General features: G+C 39.2%; 1 protein-coding gene across 1 annotated transcript in view; it reads right to left on the reverse strand.

The window, feature by feature from the left end:
- Positions 1 to 3,149: 3,149 nt before the first annotated feature.
- The window catches only part of man1a1 (mannosidase, alpha, class 1A, member 1), a 129,676-nt gene continuing 114,694 nt past the window's right edge, over positions 3,150 to 18,131 (reverse strand). Inside the window, exons 9-12 of the mRNA XM_018679515.2 lie at positions 16,684 to 16,903; positions 15,824 to 15,996; positions 15,369 to 15,484; positions 3,150 to 9,805 (exon numbers count right to left, since the gene is read on the reverse strand). Of these exons, the coding sequence (XP_018535031.1) occupies positions 9,679 to 9,805; positions 15,369 to 15,484; positions 15,824 to 15,996; positions 16,684 to 16,903 (636 nt within the window). The 3' untranslated portion in view covers positions 3,150 to 9,678. The remainder of the gene's footprint in view (positions 9,806 to 15,368; positions 15,485 to 15,823; positions 15,997 to 16,683; positions 16,904 to 18,131) is intronic.

Here is an 18,131-nt window from a genome sequence, read left to right on the forward strand (position 1 = left end):
TTCTAAGATCTTCTCTATTGTCCAAAACTTCAGTGACACAGGTCTAGACTCTTTAAATTATAATATTTAAAAAGAGTCAACAGTTCCCACCATGAGCAGGAACAACTTTCCTTTTCAGAGGCAGAAACCTCGAGCAGAACCAGACTCAGACTTGACTCAGACTGGTTGGGTTGAGAAAGAGGCAACAGGTGGCTAACTTTCCCTCTGCAGCAGGTGAATTTATCCAAGCAGAGACAGAAATGTTTGCCTTTTCTCACTATGATGAGAATTCAAAGCTTCGTCTGTCTTCAGTCAAACATCGTCTCTCCAAGCAGGTAAAACAAATCACGATGAGCTGAGCGTCAGTGCTAATCGAGGCAGTCGCAACAATTTTTTATTAAAAACCAGAAATTTCACACAGGTATTCTTTTTATAATCATATTTAATCTAAATCGTCTATCAGCCTTCTGAATCTGCGTGGATCAGACTCATTTCTTTCCTCCCACTCAGCTCATCTTCTCCTGCCACAGGGGGTTAGCTTTTCTTTTTACTCTCTGAAGACAGAAAAGCACCTTTGTGCTGAAAGTAACGGGGACGCTAAGCTGCCCAGACTTTTCTGGGCTTTTAGACATCATCAGGCTGAAGTGGTTATGTTGCCAGAGGGTGAGCTGTGTACATATGCAAGAAGAGTTAATGATTAAAAAACCCATAAAATAACCTTTTATTGGTTCAGAGGAGGCAGATGGAAGCTGTTTGTGAGCTCAAACAGAACATGAAAATGTGATCATACAATATTAAAAACTGAAAATGTATAATAAGCGTAAAGACTGAAAATGTCATGGTGGTCAGACTCAGACTCTGCTGAGCACAGGAAACTAAACAAACTCCTGTTTGGTGCTCTGCTGCCCTCTGCTGGTGCTCAGGAGTACAGTCCACTGAACTGTGCCCAGAATACTGACAACATAGATGAGTCTAGATCATGATAAATGATCCTTAAAACACCCACATCTGAGTTTACTGGGTTTTAAAAAAATGCTAGATTAACCTGAACCTTCTTGTTTTTCATCATTTTGTTGCTTTGAAATCAATTCACAGAGAAACATATTTATTTATAAGCATTTTACCCAAAGAACAAAAACCATTCGGACACAGTCATGTTGATATTAAAATTTGACACTGAAATCAATTCTGTTTGTGGACTAATGAAATTTGAAAGATTGTCTGAGAGTAACAGTAAAACACAGATGAGAGTGATTCATCTCAAACACAAGACACAAAGTCATCTTACCTTTGTAGACAGTTTTCTGTTCTCTGTTATTGTTCAACTAAAGAAATAACTGCAGTAAATGGAGGTTACTGCAGTGCTTTCCTGATAACGTGGACCTGTGTTTGGTCTTCAGTCAGTCTTGATTTGTAACACCTGTCCTGGTCAGGTGACGCTCTGAACCTTAAACAGCCTGTTTGCCAAAACACTTGAAATAAACGCATCAGAGTTATGACTCTGCAGCTTCCAGTGACTTTGTAATGAGGCTGAATTCTTAGTTTAGTTTGACACTTGAGTTTTAGACATTAATTCACACATCACTGCAAATGTCAGGTTTTCTATTTAAATTCGTCCTTTTTCTATAATTTGTATTTTCTGCTGCGTTGTTATTGATGTTGTTTTTCACATGACTTGAATTTAGAATTCATTTAGCTCTTTTTTGACCATTAGAACTGAATTAAAACATATTTGTGTTTCTGTTCTCTCTAATTTGAATGTAAGAAGTTTTATTTTCAGTTTTTGTTGGTGATGTGGACATGTTGGGCATTCAGCTGGTATAAATGTGACTGTTTATTCCTTCCCTGAAGAAGGCTGTCCATGTTTATAAGTTGAAATAAAGAGTAACAAGTCTGCAGTTCTCATCGTTAATCTTGTGCAGTGACTCCTATAAACACACATCCAGTGCAGACGTGTCTGTATCATCTGTTTACTGCAGCTCTTCTCTTCTATGAAAGACCCTGTATATGAAATACCTCACAAAAATAAAGTCTCCTCTCAGGAGAATGTTTGTTTTGATTGGTCCCAGTCCTCTGAAAGCAATAAGAGATGATCTGTGTGTGAGAGTCTTTGTGAGAGAGAGAGCAGACGTGATAAAGATGAACAATTGTCCGGGATTATCTTTTCTTATTTCTGCTATATCCCACTCATGTCCCACAGCAGTGGTTCAGGCAGATAAGAAAAATGCTCTCAATCTTTCAGAGTGGAGATAAGACACACAGAATTAGTTTAAGAAAAAAATTAGTTGCGTCAGGAAACAGAGTGGCCTCTGTGTCTGTGATGCCTATCTTTATTATTTTTCTTGTAGAGGCAGATAGTCAGAGGAGCAGGGAACACAACAAACCAGTCACTGGCTTCTTTGTGCTTTTATAAAAGAACAATTTCATATGAAGCAAAACACACAAACACTAAATCATTGATGGTTTATTTCCTCCTGGTGCTCAGCAGCATTAACACACCTGAGCTGAGGAGAGGAGACATTTTATGAGTCGTCTGTTGTTTGTACTGAAGATGATTAGTTCAGACTTCGATCTCAGCTCTTAAAGGTGCTATATGTGCATTTATGTTATCGCTACATAGCTAACATTAGCATTAGCCGCTGTTTACTGACCGGTCTAGAAGAAATGTCGAGAATTCAGCATCAAACTTTATTCCTTTTCTCCACAAGAGCCGTCTCCACTGTTTTTTTTTTCTCATTCCAGTGATGTTTAATTCATTCACTGCCTTCATTTACCTGATTTATTCAACACAAAGAGAAACTGTTGTCACAAAATGAACCACTTCCTGTGTAGCAAGGCTTTTTATTTCTTATAGAAACATGTTTAAGACAGAAAAAGTAAACTCATGAACTGGGCGGATGTTGAATCACAGCGATTTTCAGTCAGACAATTTGTTTAGAAAATCAAGAGATTAATAATTTAACCTTTTGGGCTTCCATACGCAGCTGTACATCTAACACATGCTCCTGCTTGTTTCCCATATAAAGTTAAGGCTGTTTTAGGAAAAACTACTAATTATACTGTATGTTTTTAAAAACCTGATGTTTCAGTACTTTCTGTAAAAATGACAGTTCAAAGTACAGTTTGGGATAAGTAAGGACAAACAGACAACACCAATACAAAACCACCACTTATTAAAAGATTTTTTTATTCACAATAGAAGTGTAACAAATATAGTTTATTAAAAAGTCTGCTGCTCATTAATATCATTTTAATCCATAAGCTCAGAAGATTTTTATATAAATGTAGAACGGCTCATTTGCCAGAATGGAATATTTACATTTTTTTCAATAATAATAATATTAACACAATAAAACAAATTTCCCCACAAAATTAAAATATTGCATATAAACGCAAAGTAAACTATGTGCAATGGAATGATTATCAGCAATATTTTGTACAGATACATTTCTGAGGTTGGTTTCACACAATTAAACCTTTTAAAGGGAAATGCCAAACATTTTAAGGATTAAGATTATCTGAGTCCCGGGACAGGTCAGTCTTATTTAATGACACCGCTCAGAGAGAAGAAGTGATGTCAGTGTGATATATATTAGAAGTTTCTTTAAGGAAAAGTGATGCATTTTCCACAAGGACTAAACAGTGAATTCCTAAAATAGGTGGCATTTCCCTTTAATGTTCACTAATATAAAGGCATTGGAACGCAACAGATCGTCAACACAATATCCAGAAAAATCACCAAAGACAATTCAACCTTTTAAGGAAACAAAAATGAAAAGAAAACTAACGATGCCTGATGTCACACTACGTGAAGCTGAAGCAGACTTTACACTGACGCTCACACGAACAACCAAATACGTTCTGTATTTCCTCCCTGTTCAGGCAGTGAAACGATCAGATCAGTGTCACATGAGTGAAAAAACACTTTAAAAATCCAGGAGGGCGCCTGCAGAGATAAATCCAACCAAATATAGAGCCTAAAAATTCTGACTTCCTTCTGGGGAAAATGCGGCGGATCAGCCCTTTAAGTCAAAATCACAAATCAAACACAGTTGAAAGTCTGTGCACGGTTACATTAACACACCTGTGATCCAAACTTCAGGCTGCAGAACTGCACTAATAATTCTTAACACATGGAGAGAGACTGTAAAAACACCCTGTACCAATTAATTCAAATACCCATTAACAAATATCAGGAAAATGATTACCACTTCATACCACCATATTTACCGCAGCAAAAGACTTAAACATATAACCCCCACTATTGTAAGAATCTCTGCAACAACACAAGTTTGATAACTGGACAGAAGTCATCAGAATTAACAACAGCTGACTTCAGTAAAATCCAGGCAGCATCAACACCTTCATGTTGCACTGCAGCTTAAAATGGACATTTTTTTAAAGGAGTTCTGTATGGAGTTTTCAAGCCAATGAAATGAAATGCTACCACCAGACAACTCCATAATTTATCCGCAGTTTAATTAAAGCACTAGCTGCTGCAGCAGACAGTGTTTCTGCTGCTGCAACAAAAAGGTGCAACAACTAACTGATTAATGAAAACTACTATTTTAATAATCGATTAATTAAAAGTTGTTCTTTTTAAAGCTACAACAACTTTAGTCGTTCTCTGGTTCCAGTTTCTCTGGTGTGAGGAGTTAAAACAGGAAATGTGGAGATGCCACCAGTGGACTCTGAGAAACTATGATGGACCTATTGTCTGACATTTTCTGGACCAAACGATTAATCAGGTAATGTAGAAAATAACTGGCAGACTGATGATGGAAATAATTGGTAGTTGCAGTGCTGCACACTGGTGTAATGGGAATGTGTTACTTCTGACTTTAAACAACAGTGTGCAGAGACTGAGAGCTTAGCTAACCGAGCTTTACCAGAAGACTAATTTAACTGTCTGAATAAAACCAACATGACATTTTCATTGGTCCAAGATCAATATTCATCGACACTAACATGAAGGCTTAACTTCAAAATTAAAGGGTAAAAAATCTAAACATTAAAGTGTCTTTTTAGTGGACACTGAGCTACCACTTTACACAGCCTACACTGGGCAAATAAGGTAAAAAAAAAAAACATCTTCATCTTGACTTAATGAGTCCAAAGCTGATTTCAGTGACTGTCCAGACAGAAACACTAATGAAGCAGAGTTATATCAGTATGGACTCAGAGTACATACTTTAAATCTTCAATCCTCAGCTCTCACTGTCAGATATGAAAGATTTTTTTCTATATTCATATCAAGCAGCTTCAGTATCTTAACACTACACTGTATGATTAACACTTAAATCCACCTGCTTTATACTGGAACGCTGACAGATTCCTATAAGTCTGTGTTTATGTTTGAGATCCTCAAAACAACAAATCAGAAAAATACAAATCCCATGTACTGATCACGTGGCAGATTTGGATCATTAACAGCTGGTCGTCACTGCATCTAACAGCCATCAGAAACAAAACAAACAAACAAACAAAAAATAAACCCAGACCCATCTCTCCCTCTTACTCTATGGACGACAGACTTTTCTCCACCTGCTTTGACTTTTTGTGCTTTACAAGATAAAAGAAACAACAAAATAAAATGCAACAAAAGCACATAGAAGTGAACAAACAGAGACAAATGCATATAAAATATTCTTCACTTCACATTGGATGGTACATTCATACAGTTCCTATCCTCCTGTGAGGTTGTCTGATCGACTCCAGGTGGTCTCCTCTCACCACTTCAAGGTAGCAGCTGTTTAAAACACCTACAACTTCCTGTTGATGTGTTGGTGTAATTAAAGCTGATTACTGTGATCTTAAATATCTGATGATAAAAAACGAGTATCTCTTACACTCACAGCGCCACCTGGGGGTCAGATCCCAACACCTCTGAGTCCTATGTTCACTACTACAGAATAAATTAACACAATCAGCAAAATCAACCATTACAATACGTCATCACATGGATAATATAATAAATGCCTCTAAACCAGCTCTAATTAAACAAAAACACAGATTAAACACGTAGACACTGTCGTCTGTACAGTGATATGAAGAATATGGAGGGATTTCTCACAGCTCACAAACTCAACATTCTTCAATCTGAAGGGGAAAAGCCTGGTGACTGTGTTGGTCATTTATACGAGGAGACCTCACTGTTTTTGGTTTTTAAGTAGAATTTTTGATGTCACTTTATTTCAAATGTTCCCATCAAATAAAATGAAACACTATCTGGGATTTAACTGGATTTAAAAACAGCATTCACAACACAAACACTGTAGTTTAACCATTTCTTGTTCTCTTTACAGGTGATTTTTTAAACCAGCTTCAGCTTCATCAGTACATGGAGATGAACAATGTTTACCTTCCCTCCAGTCAGCTGGACGACGTCTTAAATGACAAAACACTGGTTGAAAATCAGCAAAGTCTACTGTTAACCTGCTCATGGGGGCTGTGGGGAGATGAATTTGATTTAGAGAGGACCTTGTACTGTAACCAGCATCGCTGTGTTTCGGCAAACTACAACTTTTTGAATGTGGAGACACAAAAATGAGGTGAAATCCTTGAATAAATTCTAGTTATTTTTAGTGATACTGAGGCTGAAACATGGGAATAGACAGTATGTCAGTTAAAACTGTTGGACTATCCCTTTATAGACTGCTGCGAAGTGTCTCTGTTATGTGTTTGTGATACCTGGGCTAAATAAACCTTCAAACCTGCTGAGAACTGTCACTCACTGCAGCCTCTCTGCAGTCTGTCAGACGGCTGAAACACATGAATCCACTTTAAAGTATTTTTGGCATTGACGCGGTTATTGACTGAACTTTGTAATGACTTGCCATCTGCCAGATCTACCAGATCTACCAGATCTACCAGTGACACTTAAGTCTGCTTAAAGCTCATTTAGAGGAGCAGGATTGCTGAAGGAGGCGAACCTTTCTGTGTCAATTCTCTGTTCAAATACACAAGATGGAGGCTGAGACCTCTTTTATAACTTGTACTAAAAGGTCAAACATGCATGAAATACAGACTTTATAAGATCCAGGTCTGGTGATTTTTCATTTTTACACACTCTCATGAGCATCTATCATTATTGTAGGACTGAGTTTAAAATGAGGTTGTTTTTCCCTCTTTCCAAAATCTTGTAATTATTATTCCAGTCAACAGTTTCACCCAAAAATCAGTGATGTATGTCCATGAATATTAGTCTAAACTTTTCAGACTGCAGCCATTTAGCCCAGGTCTCATGTCTATTGTAATAGGACACTTTCACCACTAGATGTCAGTGTAGTCAAGCAATTATCTAATGTGTGACTGGGACCTTTACTGGTCTAAAACCATTAAAAGATGATTAATAGTTGGCCAAACTTGAACTTGGGCGAATAACTACATAAGCCTTGTTATTTTAAATGTTTAACTCTGTGTATGTGATCCAGAGTTGGACCTTTTGGTGGTCTGATCTGAAGTTTTCACCAACTCCAGTTACATCGAATATCACATGAAAAGTCTGATTTATCTGTTAGTCCGTGTGCAGTTTTGGTATAATCCTCACCTGAGGATGATGGGAACTTCACTTAAAGCTACAAAGCTACTTAAAACTGGTCTTTTGTGTTTGTGTGAGCCGTCTCTCCCTCTGACTCTTTTCCAGCAGTGAAGGCACTAGATTGACAACTAAACTGGATTTAATCTGGCTACAGTTCTGTGTGGCATCTGGAGAAATCTTTACCATGAAACCTGACTGAATGGTCAGGTGAGCGTGACTTTGATCGGACACGAATTGTACAAGAAAGAACAGCAACATGGTTTGTGTCAGTACAGTCACACACGCCTCTACCCCTCCCCAAAACGTGGAGGATGAAGGGAACAAAAAAAGTCTCAACGACAGAATGGTAAAGCTGTATTGAATCAGTATGGCTTCTTGTGAGTGTGTGTGTGTGTGTGTGAAGGTGAAATATTACAGCGAAGTCAAGAGTCTGCGTCTCCTCATAGAGGAGGGAAGATCCTACAGCCTGCCCTATGCTAGACCTGGAGGATGGAGACAAGAAGAAGCGATACAACAACAAAAAAAGGAGGTCTGACCGATACACCGGTCTGCTGATCTGATATCAGGATTAAACCAGTCGTCTGTGGGAGACCTCTACTGAGACACTGGGATCAGATTGTACAAATATGAATTGACATAATCAATCAGTAACCTCTTCAGTTGAGACTTTGGGTGTCCCTGGATCTACAAAATTTGTTCTTTATGCATGAAAACGTTCAGATTTAAAGGTATTAACAGTTGCAGTGGACTGCAATCCAAACAAATTTAACTCCAGGTCCCAGCTTTTTCTAGACTTTTCAACCACTCCTTATGGTCTTACTCATCCCCACAACAGCTGAGTGACTTTAACATCACAGAGGAAGACTGTGAGATGTGGGTGAAAGCTCCAGAAAAGTTACTTTTACACTCAAACTGCTGTAATCACTGATATTTTTGAGTTTGGGAAATGAACACAGATATTGACTGTCAGTTGAAGTCATCAGCTTTCAAACACCTGTATCGGTCTAACCCACGCAATATTGGTGTGAATGTGAGAAAGAGAAATAAATCCAGAATCCAAAAAGCCAGACTAAGGACTAGATAAGCAGAAGAAGAGGAGACAGCTTTGTGTAAACGTCCTGGGGAGAAAGTGTTAGTTACTGGCAGGTAGAGAGCTGGTGTGGCTGGTTGTCCTGTGTCACACCAAACTCAGGGGAAGGAGGGAGCAGTCAGGTGTTTGGGTAAAGGGTGGTGGAGAGGAAGCAGAATGTTTTTTTTTATAAAAAGAGGCTTGGGTTGTGCTGCGTCTTTTTCTTTGCTTCCACAGAGACAACCACGTTTCTTTAGAAAAACAAATGTTTCTCTGAAGACGGCGTAGAAGATGGCGGCGGCCACCAGTGTTGGTTGGCGCGAGAAAAACCGGTTCCTATTCAGATATTAAAGCGGTACAGCAGACGGAAAAGATGATGCGTGAGAAGTGAACGAAGCATCCTGTCAGCTCACTGAGTCAACCTTGTGATCCTCAAGACGAGAGCTGGAGTTTTTCTGTGGTTGGTGCTCAAAGACCGGGGGGGTCCAAAAAATATCCACACCAGGGAGACGACTGGTTCTGGTCTTTCAGCGTTCTCCTTCACGGAAAAACAGACTAGCTGTAGCTACTCACAACATAACAACTAATGAATAATGTGATAATTGGTCAGATTGTCCCTCTGAATGAGCTGGTAGTGAAATAAACTCCAGTAATATCTTCAAAAAGTACCACTTTTATGATCCAATAATATTAAAAACTTACTATACCAGCCTGAAGAAACCCTTCAGTTTATCACATTATGGTTTGAAACTCATGTGGAGGGACAATTTATTATGTCTTGACAAGTTATTACATTATCCAGCAGCAAAAATGTTGGATCACGTCAGCGTCTGGACTCAACCGGAGCTGAACGTTTAGAAAACAAACAAACAAACAAAAAACTGGACTCTACAGCGAGAATTCAGCTCCATCAGGCTTGAATTCAGTTTTGATCCCATTAAAAATAAAAAGTGAAATCCGATCAAGAGGCATCTGTAACCATTGGGGACTCCAAATGGCTAAACTGTTTCAGACAGACAGCTGGAGGCTCAGGTATACAGGATCAGAGGTTCTTGCACTTGTGTTTGGATGTCAGCGCAGGATGGTTCCACTACTCCACCTCGTTGGGTCTGTCTGTTTTGTCCTTCCTGATGACGGGCAGAGGGTGAGCCTCTGTGTTGAAGACCCAGTGGTCGAATGGTAGGTGGTCGTCATCGGAGAAGAGCAGGTAGAGATACCTGGAGGAGACAAGTGAAGAGAAAAACTTTATTTAACACACAAAAAATGGTGCATCAGCAACTCCACAGCCACAGCCATAACAAACAGACACGATACAAGAACTAGAAGCACATATACTGTGACGAAAGGCTCTATTTTCATGGTGGTGCTACAACCACCACAGGTAGCTCTCTGACACTGGTACACTTTCATATCTTTAATTTAGCTTTGCCTGTCTGTGTTGTCTTTCAGTAGCAGGCCCAGCATGCACAGCGTACAGGTTTGATTCACATCAGGCAGTAAAAACTGGAGCTTTCACTGAGAGACGATGTCTCACAACCAGGTCTGTGTCACTCTGTAAGGAATGTGGTGATTCTATCAACAGGGTGAACTTAGCACAATTACAGAACAATGCTAAAAGAGTGCGTTGACTTAGCATTGGACTCCTGTTACACTGTCAGATTCACAACAGTTTCTAATAAACTATTAAAATCGAAGCAGAGATTTCATCTCTCTCTTCCTGCTCGTCAAAACCTGGTGCCTACGTTACCCACAATGCAACTCAACTCGATTCACTTGAGAATATAGATTTTTGTGTGTTAGCCGCAGCTAATGAAGACTCCAGCAGAGATGAGGAAGTTAAACTCTTTCTAACTTCATACCCACACATATTTCCCAGTTTCAAACCTGCAGTCATTTAACTCCAACACACACTGGGATAAGTAAACAGATCCTGTGTGTTTGCCTTTAAACATGTAAATGCACAAATTCCTCCTTTTGATTAAAAACTCTCCGACCAGTAGAGCCATTTAAATCTGCATCATGAATCAGTATTGTTTACTGCTGTAGCCACTTCTCCATTTGTTGAGTCACTGCTGCCATGCTCCACTGTTCCACTGCTATGAGACCAGTTATGCAACATGCTTAGGTCTATTTACTTATCATCACACCAGCTCATGTATTTTTCCACCTCTTTCCCAGCCCCTCTGCGTGTAATGCTGGAACACCTATATGATCCAAAATAGCAAGATGCCTGGAAGAGCTGGTGGTTGGAAAAGGGCTGAAATTTTTGTAGAGAAAATGTGACGCAACGTTCAAAAGAAACATTAAAGTAACAGTAAGAGGCTTAGGTAATTGGTAGTCGAGTAACATTGATGCAACAGAGAGTCAACAACTGAGCAAACGATGTCCTCCAGTGAAAAACTTGTAAATGGACCTTTAGTTATTTTTTTTATAAGGCTGAATTTGCAATTTATTATCCACAATAAAGTCACAGTTATAAATCTGCTGTTCCACCTGATTATTTTCTGTTTCCATGCAGTTCAGACAATTCATCAGATCTGAGATAAAAACACTTTCAATGAAACTTTGAGGGTAAATAATGTTTTGATTATATAAACACGTTTCCACTCCTGTCTTCATTTCTTTTAGTCACACTGTTTACTCCTTACTCTGCTTTTGATATCATTTTGAGTTGTGTTCAGCTCAGTTCAAAAAAGAAGAAAAAGTGATGAAACAGATGTGGATCTGAGGATGGGTGCGGCTCGGGCTCAGACCAGTTTATGAAAACTTGAAGTGATTAAACCGTGCGGTCTGATGTCATCAGATCTTATGAGACTCCACAAAAAATAACATTATCCATCAAAGGAGTGGCATGAAAGTAAAGAAATAAAATAATTTTTAGGACAGTTGCCTGTCCATGGTAATCAGTTCAGATTTCATCAAAAGAAAGCAAATGAGCTGTATTGACCTGATGCGTCTCAGCAACTAGAAAGTGCTCAGACTGAGTTATTTTATCCTTTAACTTCTGCAGATAGGATGAGTCGCGTCGTGAAGATTAACATCTGCTGTTTGTGATCAACCTGCACCTACAGTTTAGTAAATATCTGACCAGGTTTGTAATATAACAGAGTATGAAGCGCTGACAGAGCTGGAGGAAAATGAACAACAAACATCGACCGCTATTTACACAGAAGCGTTGATTAGATCAGCTCTCTGCCAACACAGCTCTGGGATCAGCTGCTTGTTCAAAATGTGTTATTTGTGTTTTATAATGTTTAACATGATATTAGAAAATAGAATAATTGGTCTGATTACGACAGTTTGAAAACAATATTTCTTCATCTTAAACACGACATTCTCCATGAGCTAATTATTCCAAAATATATTAGCAATAAAAGATTAGACTATATAGTTGGGTGAAAAAAAGCTAATTCGGCAACAGAACCAACAAACAAATGGGTCGGCTGCACAAGGAGAAAATCCAGAAAGCACAACTGAAGAGAAGAGACAACCTAAAAAAACCCCAATCTGTCAGATGCTTAAAACTAATGATTCAGCAGAGGAGCTAGTCGACCACGAAGACCTCAACCTCCACAACAAGTCCCCGTCCTCCTCTGCCTGCCAACAGACCACTAGAAAGCAGCGAGTGATTGAAGGCAGACAGCAGTGTGAAGTACGGCGGTGTCCTTGGCAGCAGTGGGAAGATGAATACTGGAAGTGGCTCCACATGATGCCAAGATCCCCAAGTAACATTTGGAGGATTAGACTTATGGGTTTGCTGCTAAATGGGATTGGTATTTTCTGTGTCCGCCGAGGTCCGTCTCTGATATCGTGGGATATGACGGATGAGGTAATTATTGTGTTACTGTCCAGGGCGGTGGTCAATTACGCTCATATTTTTCCTCAAGTTGTCTGCGGGAGGCCTTTAATATGAGATGATGCTAATGAGACATTTTCATTTTCTTCTTTTTGTAGCACTTTCCCAGAAAGATTTAATCATACCCACAAAAATATTCACGTCTCACTTTCATGCTGGATGTCATTAGGACTTTCTGATACTGGTCAGCAGAATCCAGACATCTTCCTTTGAGTGTGTGTGCATGTGTGTGCGTGTTAATCAGGAATAGAGGTGACGCATGTTAAAATTTACAGCCTATAAAAAAGCTGGATTGGATGGCACCTCGCCCCCATCAGGCTCTGTTAGCCTAACCTTGACTTCCTGTCAACAGCTGCCTTGTGTGGGAGGGGAGGAGGGAGGGAATGGGGGTGACAGACGGAGAGGAGGACATGAATAGGAGAGAGATGAAGGATGCAGGAGTGGACATAAATATTTCGATGGAAGTAAAGGAAACAGAGAGGACGATAAATTTTCTACATCGCCAGGACTGACGCCATCAATGAAGTCCACTGCTAAACTGGTTAACAGAATATAATCTACAGTAACATCTAACATCTTTGGAATTGGTGCAGTATTGTTGCTGTAAACAGCTGCTGCAATGTAATCCAATGGACACTGCATGTCAAAGTCAGTCCACTAAAGTGTTTGTTTTTACCAGTGGCAGATTGTTATTCTAAGTGTCTGAAAACATTATGGATAGGATTCCTACAGGGACAGAGCTTTTTATTGAGCCATAAGATCATTTTTCTTTAACCAGAAACATCACTTTAAATCACTACCAGACTCCATTGACAAAAGTGGTAATTTTACCGAGCAGATGATTGGAGCTGCTGGAACACCACTGCCTCTGTTATTTTGTTTGTATTATTTTGTGACTTTCAGTGATGGAAGTATTCAGATCATTTACTTCAGTAAAAGTACCACACAATAACACAAACATATTTGGTCTTGCTCAGTAATGCACTGATTCCAAACATCAGTCATTTTCACGCACAAACATGGGAGAATAACTGAATAAAATCAGTTTTAATTAAACACTTTGCAGATCTTTAAATAAACAATGAAGAAATTAAACTCAGGTCTGGCTTGGCTGCTCAAATACAATCAGAAGTACTGATAAAATTTTAGCAAAGCAACATATCAAAGTGGAATTTTCTCCACTGTTTTCTCCTTTGCGTGGGTGGACACACAAAAATCAAGCCACACACACACACACACACACACACACAGAGCAGATGTACATGCTCTTTCACACTTATTAAACTGTTGCAGGGATTTTTGCTCTTGGTTTAAACAGACTGTCTTCCTGAACACAGTTGGAGAGCCATCTGAGGAGGAAAACCCTATTAGCCACCAGACATCACACTATGTGGCTGACAACACATTTAAAGAGCCATTTGTGGCTACACACACTCTCACGCTCACAACCTCACACGCACACATTAACACATAAACTCAGATATGCACATGAGGGCAGTTGAGTAAAAATATCAAGCGCCTATTAAGAGGAAGTGAGAAGTAGTAACTGCCTGTGGTGTGTTGGGAAATGTTTTGTTTTTCACAGAGTCTGAGTCTGATCTCTATTTGAGATCTTAACTATGCCTGAAAACTCTTCTAGAAAGTTGTGAAAGAGTTTGAGCGCCCTGTGAGTAAATTAATAGACCCAGTATATGGTTTTTGCAGGAACATGTGGGTGATAAAGTGGTTTATTTTTTAGAATCTGTGTCTAATTATTTTCATATTATATGTCTCGCAGGATAAATCATTCGAGTTACCAGTGGGTGGATTTTACTCAAAAATGAAGTAAAATCTATTCAAGCTGTCTTAAAGCCACAATATGTGGTTTGACATGACCAGATAGCATGACTCATCTTAACAACGGTACTTTCAGAGAAACACCCTGAATCAGGGGAAACATCTCTTTCTGTTTTTAATGCATATATATATGATACTATTGAAACAATGGCACTGAGGTAGGCTAAACTGTGTTCACTGTAAACAAGTACACTTTGGATGGATACAGTGAGTATCTTTGCAGCCTCCCTCTACTCTTATGCAGTTACAACTTATTGTCCTCTAGAGTGAAGATAAATGTATATCTGGTCAGCCCTCATGCATGTAGTGGTAAAACATGTGACCACTAGGGTACCTTTAATAAACCTGCAGTATAAAAACAATCTAGAGCCGTACTTTTGGCTCACGTCCCCTTAAAATAGAACAGTGGGGATCCTGTTGGTCGCTGCTACTCATTTTCTGTCAGGTCTCCACTCACTACTATCAGATAAAGGCACAGAGATGCCCTGAAAATACTTCAAAATAATGCAAAATGAAGCTATGTCTACATGTAACTCCTAATTACAAGTTGCACATGTCTTTGAATTGCCTGTCCTGCCACAACGTCATCAGCCTCAATCCAAAAAAAAAGGTTAATACACAGTTCTGAAGTGGCAGCATGTGCAGTACAGAACTACAGTATCTAACAGAAATGATTTTGGTATCAATCCACTCGTCACATATTGGATGAAGTGACTAAAGGCTCAAACACTTGGATTAGTTTGAAATTCCTTTTATTCTTCATTCTGTTATCGCTCTTTGTGATTCACTCTGAGACTGAAACATTTTGTACAGCCACAAAACTCTCTGATTCACTCAGTATGTGAGTGTGTGAGGCTGTGTAGTGAAGGAACCTTGCTGGTGACCTTATCTACTCTCTGGAGCTTTGTCTGAATGAATGACAACATCGTATTTTGTGTGTGTGCGCACGCTTTCTTGTGTGACTTGACATCTCTGTCAGTTTGGGGATGCAGAGTCCCAGTCCCTCCATAAAATGCAATGACAGCACAATCATAAGAGGACAAAAGTGAAGGGTGTGCGTGTAAAAATGTCAAGTTTCTGTGTCTTACTTGAGCGTCTCTGCCAAGTAGAAGCTCTGTTGTACATCGTCGTGATTCGGAGTCGAGGCGTACACGTCTCTGACGCCGCTGTAGCCTCCTTCTACTTTACAATGCTGCTCCAAGGCCTGATGAGAGACGGTAATACAGGCCGACAACAGGAAGAGATGAAGACAGAGAAGGTCATCAGTGAGTGGCAACATCAATCAGGCTCTTTATGTACTTAAAATATCATCAAACCTTAGGGTGGATTATTTGCTAAATATAAAAAAAAAGCTAAATAACTTGACCTTCAGTTAGCTTCCTTCCTGATTTGTTTGTTGTTTTAGTAGAGCGTGCAAAAAAAAAAAAAAACTAATTCAAGATTAGTCTCTTACTGTACCTACCTAAAATAAACTCTCTTTCTGTAAGAACATTTTTGCTCAAATTGCTCGACAGAAAAAATATTTTCACTTTGATTACTTTACCTGAACGGCCTCCCAGCCCCACTCTCTGTATTTGGGGTCATGTGTGAACCTCCACATGTACATGTAGGTCTCGATGACCTCGGGGCGGAGGATGAAGTATTTTTCGTTCTGGCGAGTTGCGATGGCCTCGACCCCGCCGTCGAAACGAAACGCCTCCGGACCAAGCTTCAGAGCTACAGAACAGAGCAGAACACGATGTAAAGAAACATATAGACTAACGCTGCTGCTTAAAAGTAAAGAAAACAAAAGATACTCTAATATAATATCAGGGCTTTTCTTTCTTTTTACTCTATCCTTTTTTAACTGCTGGTGGTAATGTTTTCCAGAGCTGTGTTTAAAACATGATGACTCACAACAGGACTTGGGGACGGATTAGATTTAAGGAGGAAAATACGATAATTTGATTGAAGATTAAAAATAAAAACATGCATACCCCCAACATATGGCTCTGAATCAAATGAGACTTTTAAATTAGATTAAAACCACTTTTCTTTGAATAAACACAAATTTAACTGAAGAAGATGCTGTCACTAATTTAATAGAAGAAAGAAATGAGCAATACCACACAGGCTAATATTTAGACACGTTTGGTTCCCAATACATTTTTTGTACAAAAACTGATCTGTGTATTAGAATAAAACTCTCCAAGATTCAAGCTACTTTCCACTGAATAAACACTTTTGATTTAATTTGATAGAAATGACGAAGAGATTAGAACAAATTGACTAAACTTGAATTTTCATTCACTGAAGTATCAAACCTGTCTATCAAACTTAAATCTAGTAAGACCACTTTTACTGGAAAACATGAAGCGTTTTAACATCTTCATCACAAACCACTGTGTGTGTGTGGATATTTACCAGTCCTGGCGTAAGACTCGTGACAGGTCCGGGCGATCTCGGCGGCCTGCTCCATCTGGTGGCCCGTCTTGTCGCTGGGCGCCCCATCGGCACCCAGAGCGATCATGCCACCTGCGAAACAGGTCAGGTGACCCATCTTATGCTCCAGCAGCCCCCCCTTCCACTCCGCTATGTAGGTCAGCCCACTGCTCGACTTCCTCATCAGGTTGGTTTCTATCGCCTTGGAAAAACAAAGAGGGATGAAGGGGTTTTGAGGGTGTGTTAGGATCGGTTTGAACACAACCTGTGGCCAGTTTGGCGTCAAAGTGAAGGAAAATATTATAAATAATAATAACATGTCATCATTTGAATTATCCCCTTCATTATCGGATGAAGAATGCTTGTAAGCTTCAAGGTTATTTGCCTGACTGGATTCCTATAACATCCCCTGCAGGGAAAAATAAATACAACAGCAAGATCGCTTTTCAATATCTAAGCCTGACCTCATGTTTGTTGTCTACTATCCAACAGCCATTTATTATGACTCAGAGGGTGCATGCTGGATGCAAAACCCTGCAGTTCACCATCTGTAAACAGCATGTTCAGATGCTGATTTTGTCCATTCAATGATCACAACAGAAAATTAGAGGTCACTGGTTCTGTATTACACATCCACAGTTTTCTGGTGGTTACCCATGTGGTGTTAAATTTCTCACGTATTGACACATACATTGATGATTAAATTGCAACATAGAGAAAAACAACATCACTGTGGGTTGTTCAGCCATTAAACAGACCACAGTTCTCAGTGCAACAGATTGGAAATTGCAACCCACAGAGATCAGTGCTGTATAATGTCATGACTGGGACGGAAAGGGTGATTTACACTGTTCACAGATGGTGCTTTTAGGGACCTGCAGATAGGTGAGAAATGATGATTTTTGCCTCAGTAGCACCTCAGTTAAAGCTATCAAAAGAAGAAAAAGAAAAAAAAGGTTTCCTAAAATTTGTAGCCAATCAACATTAAATGAAAAGTTATTAAACCTTTATATATTCTGTACTGATATACTATTCTCATTTATGTATTTATTTGTTTTGTATACAGTATTGTTTGTCAGATAGTCAGCAAGAAACGTCTGTAAGCTAGGCATCAAAATAAGAACTCTGACTTTCTGTAGCTGAAGGTTCCTCCTGCATTGACTTTCTAATATGAAAGAAAACAGCATTCAAAATCCTAATATCCCCATTTTAGAGGAGAAACTGTCACTAATGTATAAAAGCTTAAAATACTGTATTCACATAAGTACTGTAGGTAGTGGCATAACATAGCCGTACATTTCGGTAATGCTAAACATCACCTGCTATTCTTCCCTGTGGTTCAGGCTTCATATAAAGCAACTGTAATTAGAAATTGTGGATCAGCTGTTTCTAGAATTCAACATCAGATTTGGTCCAGACTCTCATCGTGA

This window comes from Lates calcarifer, linkage group LG7_1, assembly GCF_001640805.2.
Source record: "Lates calcarifer isolate ASB-BC8 linkage group LG7_1, TLL_Latcal_v3, whole genome shotgun sequence".
In the NCBI taxonomy this organism is placed as follows: domain Eukaryota; kingdom Metazoa; phylum Chordata; class Actinopteri; family Centropomidae; genus Lates; species Lates calcarifer.